We start from the raw sequence: 23,439 nt of genomic DNA, 5'->3' as shown, positions 1-23,439 counted from the left end.
AGGAGATGTTGGATAGCCATTTGTGTGAAATGTTATAGGGTCTCCTGACTGAGAAGGGGGTTGGGCTAGAAGCCCTCCAAGGTCCCGTCCAACTCTGTTATTCTATTCTATTCTATTCTATTCTAATTGAAGTTGTAAATTTGTAACAATGGGACTACAAATACTAAAACAGATATTTATCCAATTAAATTTCCTTTGCTCTAATTTTCTTCTTACTCTGAAACATCTAATTTAGTATCTCCCAACCGTTCATAAATAATCACTGTACCCTTTTTTGTTTAAAGTGAAACTTTACACAGGCAGTCCTCGGCTTATGACTGTAACTGAGCCCAAAATGTACGTTGCTAAGCGAGATAAGTGTTAAGTGAGTCTTGCCCTGTTTTACAACCTTTCTTCTAAGGGAACCACTGCAGATGTTAAATTAACAACACGGCTGTTAAGTGAATCTCACTCCCCCATTGACTTTGCTTGATGTTGAATGGTCACTAAAGGAACAGTTGTAAATTAGGGCTACCTGTGTTCTAACTGTTGGTAAATAAATACTGTAGCCTTTTTTTTAAAAAAAGATCCTAAATCCTAAGAGAGTTTGCTGTTTGATGACATTAAAAGGAAACCTCCTCTGCTTTGAATCCTGTGTTTTTTTCAGGTGCTTGAAGTTTCTGGGAGGCAGGCACCCCACTCTGGTGCTCCCACTCGTCCCCGAATTGTTGGGGACCCATCCTTTCTTTGACACCCCCGAACCAGACATGGACGATCCAGCTTGTATCCTTTCCTCCCCAGACACCTGCTCTGGATGTAATGCTGGGGTGCAGGGGTGTCAAACTCAATTTCATTGAAGGCCGCATCCAGGGGTAGGATTGAAAAATGTTAGCAACCTGTTCTCTGCCCGTTTGCTGGGTGAGCGTGACCATGGGGGCGTGGCCTAGTCGAGTTCCCGCACCATCGTGGCGGGAGGGGCGGCATTTTCACCCTCCCCAGGCTTCGGAGGCTTTACTTGAGTCTCCGGGAGGCGAAAAAGGCCTCCCCCGGGCTCGAGAAACCAGAAACAAAACTCGTTTCTGGATTTCTAGTACTTCCGGTAAGCTGGAAGGATGAGGCTTTGTGCTGATTTTCGTGGAATTAATGCTGTTAGTGTGGAGAACACCTAACCACTTCCCGTCATGAAGGACATGCTAAACCACCTGTCCTAGGTCAAGGTGTCCTTGACTCTCTGAGAAAAGAATGTTATTGTGACTATATATCACCCAGACTCCATATAATCCTCCCTCCCGTCTTCCCATAGCAGAAAAATGTGGCAGGCCTGAAGGCCCAATGTAAAAGATGACTTCCAGGCCTGACACTGGGTGTCTGGGGCCAGCTTGACGCCACTCCCCCAAACTGTTGGCATGTTTCCTCTTTGCACTGGGTAGACCGGGCTGAAGCCACGCGAGCAGGCCCCTTAACATGTTCCAGGACAGTCCTGGGGGCCAGATCCATCCGCGTCATGGGACCCGGCCTACGGGCCTTGAGTTTGACACCCCTGCTCCAGAGGAATTCAGATTTAGTGCACAAAACTTCTTGTGGTTTGCAAGCAGCTGGTAGGACAGAAAATTTGAGTTGCAATGAGCACGCAAACCACCTTTTGCGCCAGTTGTGGTTTCCTGGGGTATTGTGAAAAGAGAAGCATCCGTAAAATTACAGCTGTATTCTAACCTCCATTTAGTTGAGGAATGGGGATTTGCTTGCTTCTTTAAGCCAGAAAGACAGCTGGAAGACTTTGGACCAATTGTCAGGAGACTGTGAATTCTAGTTCTGCCTTAGGCATGAAAACCGGCTGGGTGACTTTGGGCCAATCACCAGGAGACTGAATTCTAGTTCTACCTTAGGTGTGAAAGCTTGCTGGGTGACTTTGGGCCAATCACCAGGAGACTGAATTCTAGTTCTGCCTTAGCCATAAAAGCTGGCTGGGTGACTTTGGGCCAATTGCCAGGAGACTGAATTCTAGTTCTGCCTTAGCCATAAAAGCTGGCTGGGTGACTTTGGGCCAATCGCCAGGAGACTGTGAATTCTAGTTCTACCTTAGGCATGAAAACTAGCTGGCTGACTGGGCCAATCGCCAGGAGATTGTGAATTCTAGTTCTTCTCCCCTTCCTTAACCTGCGGCACAGATATCGCAGTCTTGGTTCTTATTTTCAACGCGGCGAAATCCTGCCCAACGATGCCGGCGCTCTTCTCCGACCACACCTTCCGGCACTACGCCTACCTTCGGGACAGTCTCTGGCACCTTGTGCCGCCTTTGAGGGTAAGTCGTTGGGACGAACGCTCGGCATGCATGACAGCGCTTTGACAAGTTGACAAATGCAAAAATACAAATTTATAAAGGTACAAATGCAAGTTTTTATAAGTCCTCAACTTCTCGTGTGAAAGATTGAACACGCTAGCTGTCCGTTTCTGGAAGGTCCTAGAAGCCACATATGTGATGGGCTGGGAGGAGGGGGAGGTGTCACCCACGGCCTCCGGGTTGCCCACGCGGAAGGCAAATCGGATTTGGACAGTCCTTAGCATATGTTTTTCTTAAACATGGCACCTTGAAGGTGTCCTAGATGAGAAACCAGCACTTCCAAAGGAAAAAAAAAACTCATTGAAGGGCACATATGTTGGAAACTGACTGTATCTCCCTTCCCTTCCCTCTCTCTTCCTTTCCCTTCCTCTATTTTCCTTTCTTTGTCTTCTCTCCCTCTCTCTCTCCCTTTCCTTTCCTTCCTTTCCCTTTTCTCCATTCCTCTTTCCTTTCTCCCTTTCCTTTCCTTTCTCTTTTTCCCTTTCTTATCCTTCGCTTTTCCTTCCCTTCCCTCTCTCCTTCCTTCCCTTCCCTCTCTCTTCCTTTCCTTTCCCTTCCCTCTATCTTCCTTTCCTTCCCTCTCTTCTTTCCTTCCTTCCCGTCCCTTTCTCTTCCCTTCTCTTCCCTCTCTCTTCCTTTCCTTTCCCTTCTCTCTCTCTTCCTTCCCTTCTCTTTCCCCTCCCCTCCCATTTCCTTTCCCATTCTCCCTTCCCTTTTTCTTTTCCTTTCCCCTTCTCTTTCCGTTCCCTTTTTTTCCCATTTCCCCACTTCTCTTCCCCTCTTTTATTTCTGGTTTCTTTCTTTTTTCTTTTCACTTTACACGTAGCTGCCTGGGAAAAAGACGGCCTCTTCTTCCGGGCCTGCCAGCCTAACCCTCCAAGAAGACCCTTCTCAGGAATTTCTGCAGCAGAGCCTGGAAAGAGTTTTCAACCTTCAACATCTGGACCCCCAGGGCACTCAGGAGCTGCTGGAATTCACCATTCGGTACTGGCTTTGGGAAACGAGAGAGGGGTGGTGGGCTGGTTACCTCTACCAAATTTGGTGGGTTCCACCACAAATCCGCGAAGCCCTTATCCGCGGAGACATAAGCGCGAAGACTAATTCGTGCCGTTCGAAGCGCTAAGGAAAAACGCGACCCTACCGCAATGACATAATCGCGGAGGGCAAATCCGAGCATTCCCAAGCACTCAGTACCCTAAACCTAACCCTAAACCTAACCCTAAACCTAACCCTAAACCTAAACCTAACCCTAAACCTAACCCTAACCCTAAACCTAACCCTTAAACCTAATCCTAACCCTTACCTTAATTGAAATCGGCTTTCTGCCGCGGTGCCGTTTTAAAGCGCCCTTCTGTTGCCGCGCTGTTGTCGCGGCGGTGATGACGCGCGGTGATGACGTCGCGGCTTTAGCGCCGTGATTTTATCACCGCGATTTTGACGAGCGCGGTTTTGTCGTGCCACGAATTTGGTGCCATCCCCTGAATTCTCTGCATAGTTTTCTATTGCTTAGCCTGCAAGCACTTATGTAGACCAGCCGTATTCAGCAGCGTGGGTTTGGGTCCCAAAGTACCATATTTTTCAGAGTACAAGACACACTCCCCCCCCCTAAAAGAGGGCGAAAATTTGGGTGCCTCTTATACGCCGAATGTAGCCCTGCCCACCTGCCAGCCCCCACCCTTTGGCCTCTGCCTCCCAGCAATTTGCCTCCTTCAGTTTCAGTGTAACCTGATTAGTACAAGGGGAAAAAATTCTGCCTCTGCCTCCTAGCAATTTGCCTCCTTCAGTTTCTGTTTCAGTGTAACCTGATTAGTACAAGGGGAAAAAATTCTGCCTCTGCCTCCTAGCAATTTGCCTCCTTCAGTTTCTGTTTCAGTGTAACCTGATTAGTACAAGGGGAAAAAATTCTGCCTCTGCCTCCCAGCAATTTGCCTCCTTCAGTTTCTGTTTCAGTGTAACCTGATTAGTACAAGGGGAAAAAATTCTGCCTCTGCCTCCCAGCAATTTGCCTCCTTCAGTTTCTGTTTCAGTGTAACCTGATTAGTACAAGGGGAAAAATTCTGTCTCTGCCTCCTAGCAATTTGCCTCCTTGCAGCAAACAGCAAGCAGCCTGTTTCGGTTTCAGCTTCAGCACAGCCTGATTAGCACAAGCTAATCGGCCTCCCGACCATCAGCTGTTTCAGGCTGCAGGGATTGCCTATTGCCACCTCCATGCGCTCCACTTTTGGCCTCCACTTCCCATTTTTGGCCTCTGCGTGCCCCATTTTCCGCCCATTTCAATCCCTGTCGCCCGGGTGTGCAGAGGCTGAAAACAGGACGCGGAGGCCGAAAATGGGGCGCACAAAGGTGGCAATAGGCAATGGCAATCCCTGCAGGCTGAAACAGCTGATATTGGGAGACCGATCCAACTGACAATCAGCTGTTTGTGCTAATCAGGCTGTGCTGAAAATGAAAATGAAACATGCTGTTTGCTGCAAGGAGGTAAATTGCTGGGAGGCAGAGACAGATTTTTTTTTCTTGTTTTCCTCCCCAAAATCTAGATGCGTCTTATACTTCGGAGAGTCTTATACTCTGAAAAATGTGATAGCTACACAAACCCATCTTCCATCTCTAGTTTATCCTTGGGATCAGCCAAGCCTGGCTTTGAGAAGTTGAAGAAGCCAAAATGCTGATTGTCTCTTGCTAACAAAGCAGAATTTTCCCACTCTTTTCTGCACCTGCGGGAGGTATGGTGGCTCCGTGGTTTAAAAGATGCCGGAGGAAATCTATGCTCTGGCGATTTGAGTCCTACTACTGCATAAACGGAGTGAGCTCCCGTCACTCGCTCCAGCTCCTGCCTACAGAGCTGTTTGAAAGCATGCAAATGCGAGTAGATCAATAGTTACCACTTCAGTGGGAAGGGTAACAACACTCTGTGTTTCGTTGCATGCTCTGTGCTGGATGTGATGTTCACGCTGGCCACATGACTGTGGAAATGTCTTCACACAGCGCTGGCACAGTGTGTTCTGACCTAGGCTTCCTGATACAGTAAAACGCACACAATTAAGTAAAAAAAACAACCCTCTTTTTATTTCAACGGCTGTGAATTATATTCATTCACAGCCCGTAATGAGTCCCAAGTAGTTGGAAAGAGTTCTACAGGAGGGCGCCAAAGTCCTTCAGGATAAGACTGATAAGCACCCACCTTTATCTCCCTTGAAACGCTGCCAAAGTCTTAATTGGCAATTATCTTGGCAAGGCCACACGGAGCAAAGAATCCAAATGTATTTTCAGAAGGTAAAACTGACCAGCATGAACCAAGTTGCTTCCTGCAAAGGCTCATGTGCCTTTGCTCCTCCTTTATCTCCTATGGGAGGGGCCAGTCACCTCCAAACCTTACTCCCGAGTCGTCCCTTCTGTTTTAACTGTTCTTGTCTTGGCAGCTCTGCTCATGCGCGCACTGGGAACAGGCTCCCCCTGTTCCTCTACCTTGCTGCTGCCCAACTCTGGGGGCTCCGGAGGCAGCACATAACTCCCAGATGGCCCTGGGCCCTTCTCTGCCTCCGACACAGAGCCCTCGTCCGAGCCTTCCCCAGACTCCAGGACTGGCCCATGTTCCTCCCCAACCTCCTCCCTGTCTGACTCTGCTGCCAGCTCTGCAGGCTGTCGGTGGACCACAACACAGTAGCCTAGAAACAGAGATGATCACTGCCCCCATAAAGTCGGCTATGACTAGTAGAGTAAAGGGGGCACAATGGCTCAGCGGTTAAAGACACTGAGTTTGTCAGCTGGAAAGTTGACAGGCCAGGTTTGAGACCCGATCACTATGGGACAGGGTGAGCTCCCGTTCCTTGCTCCAGCTTCTGCCCACCCATCAGTTTGCAAGCTTGCAAATGCGAGTAGATGAATAGGTACCACCTTGGTGGGAAGGTAACAGTGTTCTGTGCACCTTTGACTATGCTGGCCACAGAAATTGTCTTTGGACAATGCTGGCTCTGTCAGATGAGAAACGGAGATGAGCATTCCCTCCGAGAATCAGACGCGACTGGACAGGGGAAACAACACTAATGCTAATTTGCATCACATGAAAATATATTTAAGGCCAGTGTTCTCACAGACGAGCCCACTTCAGAGTGCACTGAGAAGGTCTCCTCGGATGGTGATGAAATTCAATTATATTTCAAATCTTTATCTTTAATGCGGCAAATCAGCAGGGACTCCTTTATATGTTTACCTTTTTTGGCCTCAGGGACCTCCAGAGGTTTGGAGAATTGCAGTCTGACTTAGCTGGCCTGGCTGACTTCTCTGCCGCTTACCTACGCTGCCAGCTCCTTCTCATTAAGGTATGCATTTATAACCGCTGTGCGTGTTTCCTTACTCTTGGCATAAGCTAGGAAATTACGTGGAGCCAGCCATTCCCTTTCAGTCCATCTATGGAGAGTCTCCGTCATCCAGGTCCTGGTTGTCCCAAAGGTGCTTTTTTCAAGAGGCAACTGGACTTTCTTGTTTTTTTCTTTGAAGACGTTTCGCTTCTCATCCAAGAAGCCTCCTCAGCTCTGCCTGGATGGTGGGGGATGGAAGGATTGATATTCCTTGCAGACAGCTGGTCATTTTTATCCTTTGAGAGAGTCATTGCGGCCACTAGGAGGTTTTCTCTGCGTCCTCAGGGTCACCTGAGTGGTGCAAATTGTTGTGGAGCCTTCTTGGAATTGCTGAAAGGACTGTGTTGTAGACTGGAGATAGGCAATATCCTGTCCCTCCCCCTGTTGTGACGAGAGAGCTGTTCAATTTTGACCTAGATGGCCTCTTCGATCCCTCTTTCAAGCCAGAGGTCCTCTCTATTCAAAATGTGGATTTTGCTGTCTTCCAAAGTATGGGCTTCCAAAGAATGAAGATTTGGATTGCTGAATCTTGTCCTGATGGATTTATTCTCCTATGTCAGGAGTCTGCAACCTTAAAACACTCAAAGAGCCAATTGGACTTGTTTCCCGGAGAAAAGAAAACACCGGGAGCCACAAAGCCTGGGTGGGCGTGGCCAACTCGCTTGCTTGAGGAGGGTATCTCTGCTGGTGCTCTCCCGGCCCCGTAGCAGCTGGCCGGGGGGGGGGAGTGTCACGTGAGTAGAAGGAGGGACGTCTTCGGCGAAGCCGTGGCGGTGGCTCCTGCTCACTCCTCAGCTGTGGACCTGTCCCCCTTTCCGTTGTGCCCTCCTCCCAGATGCCATTCCCACCCCACCAGCCCTCATGTTAACGAGGTTGGCATTGGCCATAGCCGGGTTGGGCTAGTGTCTCAGGGCAGAGAGCAGGTCACCCGATTGGGTTGGCAGGGAGCTGCAGGAGAGTGGTCAAAGAGCCGCATGTGGCTCGGGAGCCGCAGGTTGCCAACACCCGTCCTATGTTGTCCTCTGAGACTTTCAAGTGGCCTCAGGGAGTGCTAAGGACCAGATGCCCGCAAGAAATATAAATCCTTGCCGTTCCCCACCATCCAGTCAGAGCTGAAGAAGCTTCTTGGATGAGAAGTGAAACGTCTTCAGAGAAAATCCACGTGTCTCTTGGGAAAAAAAGCACCTTTGGGGCAACCGTGACTTGGATGGCCGAGAATCTCCATTGACAGATCCAAGAATCAACCCTCCGAGGTGCAGCCCAAGTTCCCCTCGGCCTCACCTGTGAGATCCAGACCGTTCGATCACACAAGGTTGTTGCAGGCGACAACGTTCCCCCCCCAACGCGAGATCCATTGGTGGTGGTGGGGAAAAACACCTCTGGGTCTCGTTTTGTTTCCAGGCTCTGCAGGAAAAACTCTGGAACGTCGCAGCTCCCCTTTACGTCAAACAGAACGCGTTGGCCTTGGCTGCAGCTCGGCAGGTATGACGGTGGGAAGGTGGGGTCGGCGGGTTATTTATTTATTTATTCATTTAATGTCCAGATCAAACCTTTCAACTGCCGAAATGAGGCCACCGTTTTGGTTATATTGTTAGCCAGAAACAAAATCAGAGCTGAGGTGGCGCATTGGTTAAATGCAGCACTGCAGGCTACTTCAGCTGACTGCAGTTCTGCAGTTCGGCTGTTCATATCTCACCGGCTCAGGGTTGACTCAGCCTTCCATCCTTCCGAGGTGGGTAAAATGAGGACCCGGATTGTTGTTGGGGGCAATATGCTGACTCTGTAAACCGCTTAGAGAGGGCTGGAAGCCCTATGAAGCGGTATATAAGTCTAACTGCTAACTGCTATTGCTATAAGTCTAACTGCTATTGCTATTGCTATTTTTCTTTTTTAAAATTTTAATACCTTTTTCTATAACATCCATAAATGCTCAGTCAACAGGTCAATTCGCTTTATATATAATTTGCTGATGACCCAGCCTTGCTCAGGTATTTATAGACATCGAAGCCATTGTCTGACGGGGGCCTTTCTTTCCCCGTACTCCCATGCCCATCATTCCTGCCCTCTCCCTTCCCCCTCCCATGCGCTCCTCTCTCCCGCCTTGGCACCTTGCCCCAAATCCATCAAGTGCTTCCCCATTGGTCCACTGGAGGGCGGACATCACGGCTGGCTTTCCAGAGGAAGCTCACACATAATTACCACTCTAGGACGCCGCGCTCACTCTCCTTAACGGCCCAGGCTCTTCCTTCTCCCTCCCATGACGTCACAAACAACTGCCGCTCTAGAACACTGCACTCGCTTTCCTTAATGGGCCAGGCATTCCAGAGTTATGCTGGAACACACACAGACACACACACAAATAGGGGTGTTTCAACTCTTACTTAACAAATCTCGTCTGCTCCTCCCTTGGGATCTTATGTCCTTTTACATTGCTCATATTTAATCTTAAGTGTTTCATCTGAAACAAATCACTTTTGGGGGCGTTCTACCGGTAGTAATCGGCAGACCAACAAACGGGCCGGACTTTGCATCTCTCCACATTCGCACAGGACGAATGTTATCTTGTGGGGTGGGAACAGGGAGCCACTGGATGGGAGCAGAGAACTGTTTTTGGCTGGGAATCATTGGCTCTGGGGTGGTAGGAAGCCCGAGAACAAAAGCTCCAATTTTGGAGCTAACTCCCATTTGTAAGCTCCAAGTTGAACTGCGGAGTCTTTGGTGGGGACCGGGATTTCTGTTGCTAAGCCAGGCGGTTGCTCAGTGAGTCGTGACCGATTTTACCACCTCTTTTTGCCTTGGTTCTTAAGGGAATCCCTGCCATTGTGAAGGGAATCCCACGGTCATTAGGGGAATTGATCAGATGACTGTGGGTATGCTGGGATGGTTATAAATGGGAGGACCGGTCATAAGTTACTTTTTTCAATGCTGTCTAACTCCTCCCTCCCTCTTTCTTCCACCTTCCTACCTCCCTCTATTTGTCCGTCCATCCATCGGTCTGTCTATTTGCCATATCTAATTTCTATACCACCCATCTCCCCAAAGTGACTTTGGGGTGGTTTGCAACAGAGGTTAAGAAGAGGTTCTTGATCGTTGCTTTGATTGCGTTGCACGTGGGTTGAACTAAGCCAACACACCATTTTCCAGGTGAAACCATCTTTTGGTGGTCCACCCACCCACCCCTAAAGGCATGGCCTTTAGGAGCCTTTTAGAGTGCTCCTGGGGGCGGCTGGGGAGGGCAAAAATGAGTGAAAAATGGACTGTTTTTTGCTCGTTTTTGCCCCCCCCCCTCTTCCTGGGAGCACTCCAGAGGTGGGTTCCTACCTATTCGGTAGAACCGGTTCGTCAAATCTACCGAACCGTTTAGAAGAGGTTCCACCAGTGGACCTGGAAAGCAGGCCACACCTACAGAAGAGGTTCCAAAATTTTTTGAAACCCACCACTGGTCCTTGGATATGATTATTCTACACTATCATGCTCCTATTTATAAAGCTCAGTGCCTCTGTGAAAGGTAAGGATGCCTACTGCGTTTGTGGTGCAATCAGAACATTGCGTGTGTTGAAGTTGTTTTAACGCAAACCAAAGATGCCTTTTAAAAAACAAGTTTACGTCATATTCTTATGCATGCCAGTGCTGTGTGTGAGATAATTTAAGGTGGTTCTGACAAGTGTCATCGGCATCTTCATATCCGGTCACATGGGCGGCAAGCCACTCCCATCCAGTCACATGGGCGGCAAGCCACTCCCACAAAGGAGGCCACACCCACAGAGTAGGTTCGAACAATTTTTGAAACCCACCACCGGAGCACTCTATAAGCCTCCTAAAGGCTATGCATGCCCCCCCCTTTTTTTTGACGTGTCAGAATTTTAAAAACAGTCCCTTCTCGTCTAGATTATGGAAGAAACGTACAAGATGGAGTTCATGTACAGCAGTGTGGAGCATCGGCAAGTGGTTATTATCCACCACATGAGGCTACAAGCCAAGGCTCTGCAGCTGATTGTCACCGTACGGACGACGAGAGGGTAAGTAAGGAGGCCTTCTGGGACTTTTGGGGATGCCGGGATGACTGGGGAGAGAAATTAGCAGAAAGTAGATTCAGTGGCTGACTACAGTTGGCTCACATACTGTATTTTTCAGAGTATAAGACGCACCTTTTTCCCTCCAAAAAGAGGATGAAAATTTGTTGTGTCTTACACACTAAATACAGCATTTTTGGCCTACCAAAACCCCGCTCCTTTGCAAAAATGGCCATGCATGGCCTTTAGGAGCCTTGCAGAGTGCTCCTGGGGGCTGGGGAGGGCAAAAATGAGCGAACAATGGACTGTTTTTTGCTCATTTTTGCCCCCCCCCCCGGGAGCACTCTATATTCTCCTAAAGGCTATGCATGCCCTCTTTTTTTTACAAAAAATGGGCCCGTTTTTGCAAAAAACAGGCCATTTTTGGCAGAGTGCAAAAGCTTATTTTTTTAAAAAAAATTGCCTCTTCAAAATCTTGGTGCGTCTCATACTTCAAAAAATATGGTAACTTTGGAAAGCTTTGGATCGATTGATTAAGTGCTGTCAGGTTGGTGTTGATTCTTCCGAAGCACCTGAAGGCAGGCCAACAACCAATGAAGAATAAGAATTAGAATTGAAACAGGTATAGGAACAGGAATAGAATAAAATAGAATAGAATAGGAACTGAACAGAGTTTAGAATTTAGGAGAAATTTCCTGACGATGAGAACAGTTAATCAGCGGTAGGACTTGCCTTCAGAAAATTCTCCAACACCGGAGATTTTTAGGAGGTGATTGCCATTTGTCTGAAATAGTATAGGGTTTCCTGCCTGGACTAAGATAGAAGACCTCCAAGGTCCCTTCCAGGAGAGAAAGAGAATGAGAGAGGGCAGGAAGGGGAAGAGAGAGGGTAGGAGTAGGGGAGAGGTAAGGGAAGAAAGAAGGGGAAGGAGAGGAGGAAGGAAGGAAGTAGAGAAGGAAGGGAGGGAGAAAAGAAAGGGAAAATAAGGTGATGTAACAAGGGGCATTAGGGATGGTAAACAAAGCAACCCAAACTGTATATTATAACCTTTTAAATGGAATAACAAAAGTATAAGAATGGCAAAGAAAAAAAAATAACTATGTGAATGTATACCTATAATTGTATGTAAGAGAATAAATGATAGTAAGAATATAAAGCATAATATAGGTAAACAATATTTGGTTATAAATAGCTAAGTATAAATAAATATAGAATTGTACATAAAAATGGATAACGAATAAGGAGACCATGAATGCAAGATAGAAAGGTATAGAAAGGGAAAATAACTGTAAAGAAACCGATACGGAACTGCTGTATGATATATGGAACCTCTTGTTCCTATGTTGTCTTAAGTCATGTGTTTGTTTTTGTTGATGTGTTTATGTGTTAAAAAAAAAAAAGAAGAACTCCAAGGTCCCTTCCAACTTCTTTATTCTATTAGTGACCAAATACATAAACAGGGAAGTTTTACAGATAATCCTTGACTAACGATGACAAATGGGACTGGAATTTCCATCGCTAAGTGATGCGGTTGTAAAGTGCAACCATTTTGCTTAATGACGGCAATTCCGGCCATCCCATTTGCCATCCTTAACGGAATCCCACAGTTGGTAGATGAGGCATCTTCCTGCCAACTTCCCACAATCAAAGCCGCTATGGTCCCCAGCTGGCAGGAATTCGCAAGTCCCAGAATAGGTAGGTAAGTGGCTGCTGCCAAAGAGGGGAAGGGAGCGAGTAGGGGTACGCAAAGATGCAACTGAAGGTTGGGAATGTCACATCGGGATGTGTGTGAGAGGCAGCCCACGAGTTGGGGAGGGCAGGGTGCGAGAGATGCTGCATGCTTAGGTGTTGCGCAAGAGGTGCCCATTGGGGAGGGTGTGTGGCATACGCGGGAAGTGCTACCCAGGTTGGGAAGCGTCTGCAGGTTTTGTGCAAATGGCTGGCATGAGGACAAAGAAACTGGGGAATAATGCACAGAGGGTGGAAACATACTACAATTATTTGCAAGGTTTCCTGCAGGCTTTACCACTGACTTTCTGGGGAAGTGGGTAGAAAACATTGCAAATGGTGATTATATGATCAGAGAGTTTTCGGCACCTAATTGTAAATGCAAACTGATTGCCAAGGGCCCAGCTCACAATCTCACGACCACAGTCTGCTGAGGTAGCCGTAACTCTGAAACACTAGTTACATTTGGAATTTGTTCAGCACTATTGTAACTTTGAATGATTGCTGGTCGTAATTGTCACATGCCATGGAAATCAGGAGAGACAGGCAGTAGAAAGAGGTATGAAGATTTATTGCAAGCTTAAACTCTGTACAAGAATCTGAACTACTAACAGTTAAAGCAATTGGGCAGTAAATAAAGAAGTCACGGAGGGCTGTGGGTGCGAAGGGACTCATAACTTATGACGCGTTTGACTCATCCCTCAGTCTGGTCATTTCTTACAGTAATGATGTGGATGGCACTTTTCCAAGGCAAATCCCACCCACCCCCTCCCCCAAATTTCAAATTGGATGTAGGTTCCAAAGCGATTTACCAAACGCCTTGCACTGAATTGAGGGTTAAATAAGAATCGGAATGGAAATTAGTTTTGTATCACTTCCATTCCTGCTTTCCTGTAGAATTATCTGTCTGATTTCTTGGTCCGGAAGTGACTTGTAACCGGCTACAATCAAGATGCCTAAAATGGACTTTGTATCTTTTTTCACAGGGCGGAACCGCTCGGGATATGCGAGAAATTTTTGCAGGAAGTGGACTGTTTTCAAAGGTGTGTATTGTCTGGTTAGATATTGCTCAGGTGCAAACCAGGTGCTTGCCTCTTTGTCATAAGCTTGCCCTTGTCTTAGTTTTCCATCTCTTTTGCATCCACAAGTTGTCAGAGTTGACACAAGCATTTGTTAACACACAGACACAGACACATAGACATAACCCTACTCTCAGAAAGGTAATATTTATTTATTTATTTATTAGACTTATATACCGCTTCATAGGGCTTTCAGCCCTCTCTAAGCGGTTTACAGAGTCAGCATATCGCCCCCACAGTCTGGGTCCTCATTTCACCCAGCTCGGAAGGATGGAAGGCTGAGTCAACCTTGAGCCGGTGAGATTTAAACCGCTGAACTGCAGATAACAGTCAGCTGAAGTGGCCTGCAGTACTGCACCCTAACCACTGCGCCACCTCGGCTGTTATTTATTAGTTATAGTTATCAATAATTTGATCTTATTCTCGATTTTCTTCTCATGTTCCTTTTTGTTCTGACTTAGGCTTCCCAAAAGCACAAAGCCGAACTCCTAGTCCCAATAAAACCCCTTTTATTTAGGTTAAAGGGAATTCCTCTCCAGCAAAGTCCCGGCCAACAATCTTTCATGAGATTTCGCAAACTAGAGACTTTTATCAGGCTTGGAGAGCTGCCAGGCCGATATCTTCCAAACGCCAGGCTGTAGCAGACAATTTTTGGCAAGAAGTCAGGAACAGATCTTCACCCAAATGAATTGAACTAATTGTCTCCTGCAAACTCCACTCCCCTGTCGCTCCTCTTTATTCCATCTGGAAGGGGCCATTCACCGTCCACCTGTGACTTCACTCCCAAGTTGACCCCTGTTCTTTAGCTGTTCTCTTCGCCTGGCAACTCTGTGCATGCACACACTGGGAACAGGCTCCCGCTGTTCTTCTGCCTCACTGATGTCTGACTCTGGAGGCAGCTGATAACTGTCGGATGGCTCTGGTCCCCTCTATGCCTCCAACACAGAGCCCTCATCAGAGCCTTCCCCAGACTCCAGGACTGGCCCAGGTTCCTCCCCAACCCTCCTCACTGTCCGAAACTCCTGACAGCTCCGCTGGCCACTGGCAGGCCACAACACTGTTAGTCATAAATGTATTCTTTCCTTCATTTATTATTTTTAACAATCGTTTTCTATTCTTGACTGTATATTTCCGGGTTGTTTTAATTTTTTTTTTAAAAAAGCTGTTGTTAATAGACATTTTCTCTGTTAATAGACAGTTGCTCTTTAATTCCAGTGTAAAAATAGGACAAGCTGAATATATTAATAGATAGTAGAAATACACTGAAGGGAGGAGTAGCGGGATAGAAGAAAGAAGGGTAGAGAGGGTGGGAGAGAGGATTGGAGGGAGGGGGAGGAGGAAGGGAGGGAGTGTATCTGGAGAGAGGAGTGGTAGAGGGAGAGGGGAAGTAGGGTAGAGGGGAAGGATGGAGGGAAGATGGAAAGTTGGAGGGGGGCGAAAGAAAGGGTGTATGGAGGGTCGAAGAGGTACATTGGGTTTCTATTTTGGGGGGTATTGTTGACAAGAGGAATGGCTGTGTTTATTGTTTAATGTTGTATGGCCCCAGTTGTGCACAGTATATATGTGACTATGAAAATGAAAATGGAAAATAAAAACACATTTACAAAAATAGACATTTTCTTGTGCCTCTGTGTTGCCACCCCTCGACTTCTCTGTCCTCTCATCCTTTCACAGGTGTTTTATTTCTGAGCTGCCTCACATGCAAGGCAGCTTTGTGGATAAGCTTCTTGACCTGATGCCCAGGTTGGTCACCTCCAAGCCTTCGGAGGTGGTCAAGATCCTCCGGGTGACTTTGAGACAGAGTAATTTCCTTCGCCTTCCATTGCCAGAGAAGGTGAGATTCATTCATTCATTCATAAACACATTCATTCACAAACACATTCATTCATAAACTCATTCATTCACAAACACATTCATTCATAAATTCATCCATTCATCCATAAATATATTTATTCATCCATAAATATATTCATTCATTCATAAATACATTCATACATTCATTCATTCATTCATTCATTCATTCATTCATTCATAAATATATTCATTCATTCAATTTCTATAGCTGCCCATCTCAGTAAATGGGTGGCTTTCAATTCAGAACACATCCTACAATTAAATTGTTAAAAGATATTTTCGAACAATAACAGAAATAGAAAGCATTAAGAGCACAGAAAAAAAGCTGGTGTCAGCTTTGATGCCATCATGTTCTTGGGCAGCCTGGTTTTCTTTTACCCCTAACTCTTCCCCACATAATTGCTTTCTCCAGTGAATTCCCCCACGTGACATGGCCAAAATAAGTGAAAGCCGTTAACAATATAGCAATAGCAATAGCAGTTGGGCCTCCTCCGTATTCCATCGGCCAGCCAGTGCCGGCTGGCAATTACAAGGAGGAGGGCCTTCTCAGTAGTAGCCCCGACCCTTTGGAACGAACTCCCCGTGGAGATTCGTACCCTCACCACCGTCCAGGCCTTCCGCACAGCCCTCAAGAACTGGCTAGCCCATCAGGCCTGGGGACAAGGATAGTTGCCCCTCCCGAATGATGAATGTATGTTGCTTATTACTTTTATTATATGTGTCTATGTCACTGTTTGTACTTCCCCTCCCTGATTTTATGTGAGCCGCCCTGAGTCCCCTCAGGGAAAAGGGCGGCCTACAAATGTTAATAAAATCAAAATCAAATCAAATCAAATCAAAGTTAGACTTATATACCGCTTCATAGGGCTTTCAGCCCTCTCTAAGCGGTTTACAGAGAGTCAGCATATCGCCCCCAACAACAATCCGGGTCCTCATTTCACCCACCTCGGAAGGATGGAAGGCTGAGTCAACCCTGAGCCGCTGAGATTTGAACCGCTGAACTGCAGGCTACTTCAGCTGACTGCAGTTCTGCATTTAACCACTGTGCCACCTCGGCTCTGCCAGGAAACAGGTCCCCAGGTGCATTTAGCATCCCGGGCTCAAGAACACACCCAGGTTTTTTTTAAGTTTTGCAAAAGGCTAACGGGTGGAGCTGTGCTCGACTCAGCCACGACTATTGAGCTCCAGGTGTCTGCTGCTAAGCGAGGCGGTGTTGAAGTGAATGCTGTCCCATTTTACGCCCTTTCTTGCCACCGTTGTTAAGCAGATCCGTGCAGTTGTGAAGTAAGCTTCCCCATTGACTTTGCTTGTCAGAAGGTCACAAAAAGTGGATCTGGCACACTGTGGCCGCCATAAATACGAGTCAGTTGCCGAGCACCCAAATTTTGATTAAAGGACCGTGGGAATGCTTGCAGGTCGTAAGTGTGGGAAACGGTCCTCGGTTCCTATTTTTCCAGTGCCGTTGTAACTCTGAACAGTCACTAAACGAATGGTCGAAAAGTTGAGGACGACCTGTGCGAGGTCATGTCGGGGATTGGAAAAGGGATTTGCAAGGGGTTGCTTTGTCTCAAGAAGCGTAGGTTGATTTGCTCCATTTCTTGCCCCAGATCCACCGAGCAACTGCCACCATTATTGAACCCACGGGAGAGTCGGACAATCCCTTGCGCTTCACGTCCGGCTTAGTCGTCGCTCTGGATGTGGACGCCACTCTGGAACACGTGCAAGATCCACACAGCACGGTGAAGGTTCAGGTGAGGAGAATTGAGCCGCGAAGGCCACCGTGCTGGGTTAGAACAAGGACTCAAATTTCCCCACCTTTTTGTCTCCAATTCACGGTCGGCCAACTGCCTTCGGGGTGCGCGCCCGGTGTTTCTCCACCTCGGCCCAGTGGTGGGATTCAGCCGGTCCGCACCTATTCGGGAGAACCGGTTGTTAACTTTCTAAGCAGTTCGGAGAACTGGTTGTTGGAAGAAATCTCCTTTTGTTTTTCCCCACTTTGCAGGGCTAACCCTGTAAGGAAGGCAGGAAGGAAACATTCTGGTGTTTCTAGCCTAATCTTTATTGCCCTGCTTTTAGAAACTGCCTCTCCGGTTAACCCTGATTACATTGTAACAGCTAAGGCGAAGCGCCCATCGACATAAGTTACGTTGAGTTGGCCATGCCCACATGGTTACATGACCACCGAGCCCCACCTATCCAGCTGGTCATTAGAGCAGAGAACCGGTTGGTAAATTTGAATCCCATCACTGCCTTGGCCCCTTGAAGGTGTGTGAACTTCAACTCCCAGAATTCCACAGCCAGCAAAGACTATTGTAATGAGATTGCATGGGCTTTTATATTATTTATTATTGTATATGTATGCATGTATGTATGTTCCAGCATAACTCTGGAGCGTCTCAAGCAATTTCAACCGAACTTGGTACACAGATGACATTCTCTCTGGAAACAAATAGTAAAGGGATGGGTGGGGTGTAAGACACCCCTGGGTTTTTTGTGTGTGTCTGTGTTCCAGCATAACTCTGGAATGCCTGGCCCGTTAAGGAGAGCAAGTGCGGCGTCCTAGAGTGGCAATTGTTCGTGACGTCATGGGAGAGAGAAGGGGGGGGGGAGTAAGACACCCCTGGGGTTTATGTGTGTGTCTGTGTTCCAGCCTAACTCTGGAACGCCTGGCCCGTTAAGGACAGCGAGTGCGGCGTCCTAGAGCAACCATTGTTTGTGATGTCAGTTCCTTCGCAGCTTCCTCTAGAAAGCCAGCTGTCACGTTCGCCCTCCAGTGGACCAATGGAGAAGCGCCTGATGGATTTGGGGCAAAGTGCCAGGATCGTAGACGGGGCGGGAAAAAGGAGAGCATGGGAGGGGAAAGGGAGAGGGCAGGGATGATGGGCATGGGAGTAGGAAAGAAAAGTCCCTCTCAATGGCTCCCTGTCAGACAAACGCTTCGACATCTATAAATGCCCAAGCAACGGCGGATTATCAGCTAGTTCTTCATAAAGTGGGTGTCAAAATAGAATAACTGAGCTGGGAAAAATAATGTCAGAGCGATGTGGGACAAGCCGGAATTGCTTCATTGCAGAATCCAATCTGGGTCAGTCACGGGGATCAGAGGCTTAGCTGTCTGAGTTTTTTGATTCGTGCTGGAGCCCATCCTCAGGAAATTTCTCTTTCACCAGAATGTGTGCTTTGAACTATTCTATGTGTGGTATTTATTTGGTGCCTGGTTGTGTGTGTCTTTTTAGTTGTTTAATTGGGGTGTTGATGGGCGGCTATTCCGTCATTGGCTGTTGTTTCCTTGTGCTGCCAAGTCTTTGGCTCCCGAGTATCTGATAAGCTGGTAGTAAATCAGCACTCCTGTTGACTGACAAGGGACCCGTTTCCCAGGCTTCAATCATTTCCCCGGCTGTTTTTGTCCCTGCTCGGCCAACAATCTTAGTAGCTGCGAAATTTGAATGCATTGCTTCATTGATGATTAAAGGGTTGAGGATTGAGAAGAGACAATCACTTTGAGTCTCTCTTTTCTTCCAGATCATGTATCCTGATGGTCAGTCCCAGGTGATCCACCCGAAACCGGCAGATTTTAGAAACCCTGGTCCAGGAAGACATCGATTAATTACTCAGGTTTATCTCTCACATACTGCCTGGACAGGTAGGGAAGACTTTGCTTTAGTGCTTCTGTTGATCCCCTGGGAAAATTCTATGTAACGTAGATTTCGTCTGGGTCATTTCTCAGGGTTCAAAAGAATTGTTTATGTACGTAGCCGGTAGTCCTCAGCTTACGCCCACAGTTGAGCCAGAAAATTTATATCGTTAAGTGAGAAATTTATCAAGGCAGTTTTGCCCCATTTTACAACCTTTCTTGACCGCGGTTGTTGAACGAATCCCCTGAGCTGTTAAGTTAATAACACGGTTGTTAAGTGAACCTGGCTTCCTCGTAGATTTCACTAGCCAGGTGGTCACAAAAGGTGATCACGGGGCCCTGGGGCACTGCAACTGTTTTAGGTACATGCCAGTTGCCAGGCCTCTGGATTTCGATCACCTGACCCACGGGGATGCTGCAACGTGTGCAAAAGGATCTTGTAAGGCGGTGGGATGCGATGGCTCAGTGACTAAGACCCTGAGCTTGTCGATCAGAAAGGTCCGCAGTTCGGCGGTTCGAATCCCTAAGTGAACTGTAGTAAGTTGAGGATTACCTGTATATAAGTCTAAGTGCTATTGCTATTGATGTACACGACACACACAAACACACACACACACACACACACACACACACACACACGTTCTGACCCCCCTCGTCCTACACCAAAGCACGCCGAGACAAAGATACTGCAAGGGTTTATTAACACACAGACAGGACCTTGGCAGCAAGCCAGCACAGACTAACCTTGGCAGCAATCCAGCCTGCCAAGCTAGCCCCGAAAGTTCTCCAACTTTAGTGAATATGTTGACTCCTGCAAAGGTGTGTGTGTGCACAATCATTCCTTTTATAGTCTTGAGAGGAGCCTAATTACCACCAGCTGAGTGCAGTTATCTCCTGTAACTGCACAACTGTTCCTTATGCCTATTAGCTCTTCGGTGCCAGGCATCCAGGAACAACTCCCTTGGCTCCTCCCCACTGCTCCAATGCATGATGTCAGGATCAGATTCCCTTGTCTCCTCCCTACTGGTCCAAGGCTCAGGCGCCTCCTGGTGGCCAACCAGCCTCTCTGCGCCCTGCTCGGAGTCAGAACCCTGTCCAGGGTCCTCCATATCCTCCAGAGCCGACTCATAGGGGCCCTCGCTGTCGGAGTCTGGTGGCAGCTCCAATGGCTCCTGCTGGGCCACAACATATATATATACATACATACATACATACATACATACATACATACATAAATCTCTAGCTCCACATAACGAAGTGAGCTCCCATGACTTGTCCCAGCTTCTGCCAACCTAGCAGATCGAAAGCAGGTAAAAAATGCAAGTAGAAAAATAGGAACCACCTTTGGTGGGAAGGGAACGGCGTTCCGTGTGCCTTCGGCATTGAGTCATGCAGGCCACAGGACCACGGAGATGTCTTCGGACAGCGCTGGCTCTTTGGTTTCCAAACAGACATGAGCACTGCCCCCTAGAGTCGGGAACGGCTAGCACATATGTGCGAGGGGAACCTTTTAACTTTTTTCAGTGATATAACTTTCAGTGAACGGTCACTATATGAATGGTTGTAAGTCGAGGACTTAACTGTATGTTAGTTGCTTTTTGAAACCTGGCAGATTTGAAATTTCCTTTCATCTCCCCCCCCCCTTTTTTCCCCCTCTTCCTTTGCTCCAGAACCTTGTCAAATCGAACTCCGGCTTCTACTGGCCTACAGTTCGGACAGAACCAAAGCCTCCGTGGGCCTCTCGCGATCCACCTGGGGGGACAGCGCGGATCTTCTTCCCCCATCTGAGGGCAGCATCGAAGGGACTCTCCTGTTCGGCAAACCGGTCAAAGTTTATATTATGCCCAAGCCTGCCAGGCGGTGAAAGCTGTTGTTGCAAAATCATTTCCCCCCCCTTCTGAAGAGATTTCAGAAGTTGATGGAACTTCCGTAAAGTCCATCGGAGTGGACCTCTGGTGGGAGACAGGACCTGTGGTCCTCCCAAGTTAAAAACTCTGCTCCCTTCTCTGCTTACGGAACCACTTGAAAGGGAAGCGGTCAAAGAAGTCGCCACTCACCACTTTTGCTACGCTCCGTCGCTTGGCGGCCTCCTGAAATGCAAAATGGTTTGGTCCAGCTTGCCCAGCCAAGAGTTCTGCAGTTGGGCATTTCCAACACATCTGGAGGAGGCGTCCGATTGGGGGAAAAAATCTGGCTCTCGGTCACTCGGCTTTGCCCTTTCTTTCAACTTTTACCGCGTTTCCCCAAAACCTACGACCTACTCAGAAAGTCAGTGGCCGACATAACACACCCTGAAAATCAGACCTAGTGTAGTGATGGCTAACCTTTTCGTTGTGGCGTGCCAAAAGGGCGCACGACAGCATGCGTGCGCACACCCATAATGCAATGTGCATGCAACACCGTCGTGTGTACCCCCCCCCTGTCCATGTGCGCCGGTGGTGGGTTTAAAATTTTTTAGAACCTCTTCTGCAGGTGTGGCCTGCTTTGTGGGAGTGGCCTGCCAGTCATGTGACCAGGTGGGAGTGGCTTGGCAGTCATGTGACTGGGTGGGCGTAGCCAATGTAAAACGTGGTGAAACTCACTTAACAACGCTCTCGCTTAGCAACCAAAATGTTGGCTCAGAAACTCTGGCAATTGAAGCACGCAAGTCTTACAGCTGTTAAGTTACAAGACCCTTGCACCCCTAACCCTTTAGAAAACGAAACCGCAGGGGTGTTCAAACTTGACAGCTTTAAGACTTGTGGACTTCAACTCCCAGAATCCCTCCTCTCGCTCTTCATCTTGATGATGTGCAGACGGGTGGGGGGAGGGAGCTGGAACCGGTTCTACACGGCACGGTAGATTTGTGGAACCTCTTCTAGAGAAGAGGTTAGAACTGGCAGAAACCCACCCCTGATGTGCGCGCAACCCACCTGCGCTCCTCTGCCTCCCGTAGATGTGTGCACATGCCCGGTGTCCCGTTTTGGGCTGGCAGCCTTCTGGAACCAAAAACGGGGTGCAAGGAAAGCGTGCCGCATCCCCCCCTCATGCATCTCCCACACACGTCCACGCTTGCGCAGCAGAGACCCGAAAATCAGCTGGCCAGGGGGAGGCACGTGCGCATGCACTGTGGAGCTGAGCTGGGGTGAGGGTGCCCGTAGAGAGGGCTCCGCATGCCACAGGTTTGCCATCAAGGACTTAGTGCCTTTTTTTTTGGTGGCAAAAAAATATAAGACAGGGTCTTATTTTGGGGGGAAACACAGGTAGGATGCCAGAGAGCGTTTCTTTTAGCGGCTTTTTTTTAACATGACGGTGAACTGAGGGACAAAAATCATCAAACCCGGTATCGGGGTTCCTCAATTTCAATCTTTGAGAGAGGAGGGGGTCTTGATGTCAAGATGACAGGTGCCGTGTTGAGAAACGTGGCACGACAAACCCGCGCTCGACTAAGCCGCGCCCGATTAAACCGCATCGCTGACTTCATCAACAGGGCGACAACAGCGAGCGCGGAGAAAGAAGGGCGCTTTAAATAGCGCTTTGAAAGCAAGCCGATTCAACTTAAGGTAAGGGTTAGGTTTAGGTTTAGGGTTAGGTTAAGGGTTAGGTTTAGGGTTAGGTTAAGGGTTAGGTTTAGGGTTAGGTTAAGGGTTAGGGTTAGGGTTAGGGTTAGGTTTAGGGTTAGGTTAAGGGTTAGGTTTAGGGTTAGGTTAAGGGTTAGGGTTAGGGTTAGGTTAAGGGTTAGGATTAGGGTTAGGGTTAGGTTTAGGGTTAGGTTAAGGGTTAGGTTTAGGGTTAGGTTAAGGGTTAGGGTTAGGGTTAGGTTAAGGGTTAGGTTTAGGGTTAGGTTAAGGGTTAGGGTTAGGGTTAGGTTTAGGGTTAGGTTAAGGGTTAGCTTTAGGGTTAGGGTTAGGGTTAGGTTAAGGGTTAGGGTTAGGTTAAGGGTTAGGGTTAGGGTTAGGGTTAGGTTAAGGGTTAGGGTTAGGGTTAGGTTTAGGGTTAGGTTAAGGGTTAGGGTTAGGGTTAGGGTTAGGTTAAGGGTTAGGGTTAGGTTAAGGGTTAGGGTTAGGGTTAGGTTAAGGGTTAGGTTAAGGGTTAGGGTTAGGTTAAGGGTTAGGTTTAGGTTTAGGGGTTAATTTTAGGTTTAGCATTTATAGCGTGCTGTCTCCACGCTGTTGTCGCCCTGTTGATGACGTCAGCTACGCGCTTTAGTCGAGCGCGCTTTAGTCGAACGCGGTTTTGTGGTGGAACCGTTGAGAAAGACCAAGGGTCTCCAACCTTGGCAACTTTTAAGACTTGTGGACTTGAACTCTCAGAAGCAAAGCTGGCTGAGGAACTCTGGGAGTTGAAGTCCGCAAGTCTTAAAAGTTGCCCAGGTTGGAGACCCCTGGAATAGGCTGGTCGCAGAATTTCCTCTTGGGGTGGGGGGTGTTATGTGGGGCCAGTGGAATAAACGGGAAGAGACGTGTGATTCTCT

General features: G+C 47.9%; 1 protein-coding gene across 2 annotated transcripts in view; it reads left to right on the top strand.

The window, feature by feature from the left end:
* The window catches only part of INTS4 (integrator complex subunit 4), a 34,932-nt gene extending 14,055 nt beyond the window's left edge, over positions 1-20,877 (top strand). For both annotated transcript variants that reach the window (XM_087721002.1, XM_087721000.1), the window contains 11 exons: positions 647-762; positions 2,148-2,281; positions 3,147-3,304; positions 6,546-6,639; positions 8,080-8,160; positions 10,567-10,697; positions 13,406-13,462; positions 15,173-15,332; positions 16,960-17,103; positions 18,875-18,995; positions 20,657-20,877. In XM_087721002.1, the coding sequence (XP_087577128.1) occupies positions 647-762; positions 2,148-2,281; positions 3,147-3,304; positions 6,546-6,639; positions 8,080-8,160; positions 10,567-10,697; positions 13,406-13,462; positions 15,173-15,332; positions 16,960-17,103; positions 18,875-18,995; positions 20,657-20,850 (1,390 nt within the window). In that variant the 3' untranslated portion in view covers positions 20,851-20,877. The remainder of the gene's footprint in view (positions 1-646; positions 763-2,147; positions 2,282-3,146; positions 3,305-6,545; positions 6,640-8,079; positions 8,161-10,566; positions 10,698-13,405; positions 13,463-15,172; positions 15,333-16,959; positions 17,104-18,874; positions 18,996-20,656) is intronic.
* Positions 20,878-23,439: the final 2,562 nt, after the last annotated feature.

Source organism: Thamnophis sirtalis, unplaced genomic scaffold (genome assembly GCF_051295495.1).
Source record: "Thamnophis sirtalis isolate CommonGarterSnake01/CBP01778 unplaced genomic scaffold, rThaSir2_p1.2 scaffold_8, whole genome shotgun sequence".
Classification (NCBI taxonomy): domain Eukaryota; kingdom Metazoa; phylum Chordata; class Lepidosauria; order Squamata; family Natricidae; genus Thamnophis; species Thamnophis sirtalis.
Note: the sequence above shows the minus strand (reverse complement) of the source record. Positions and strands in the feature narration are given on the sequence as shown.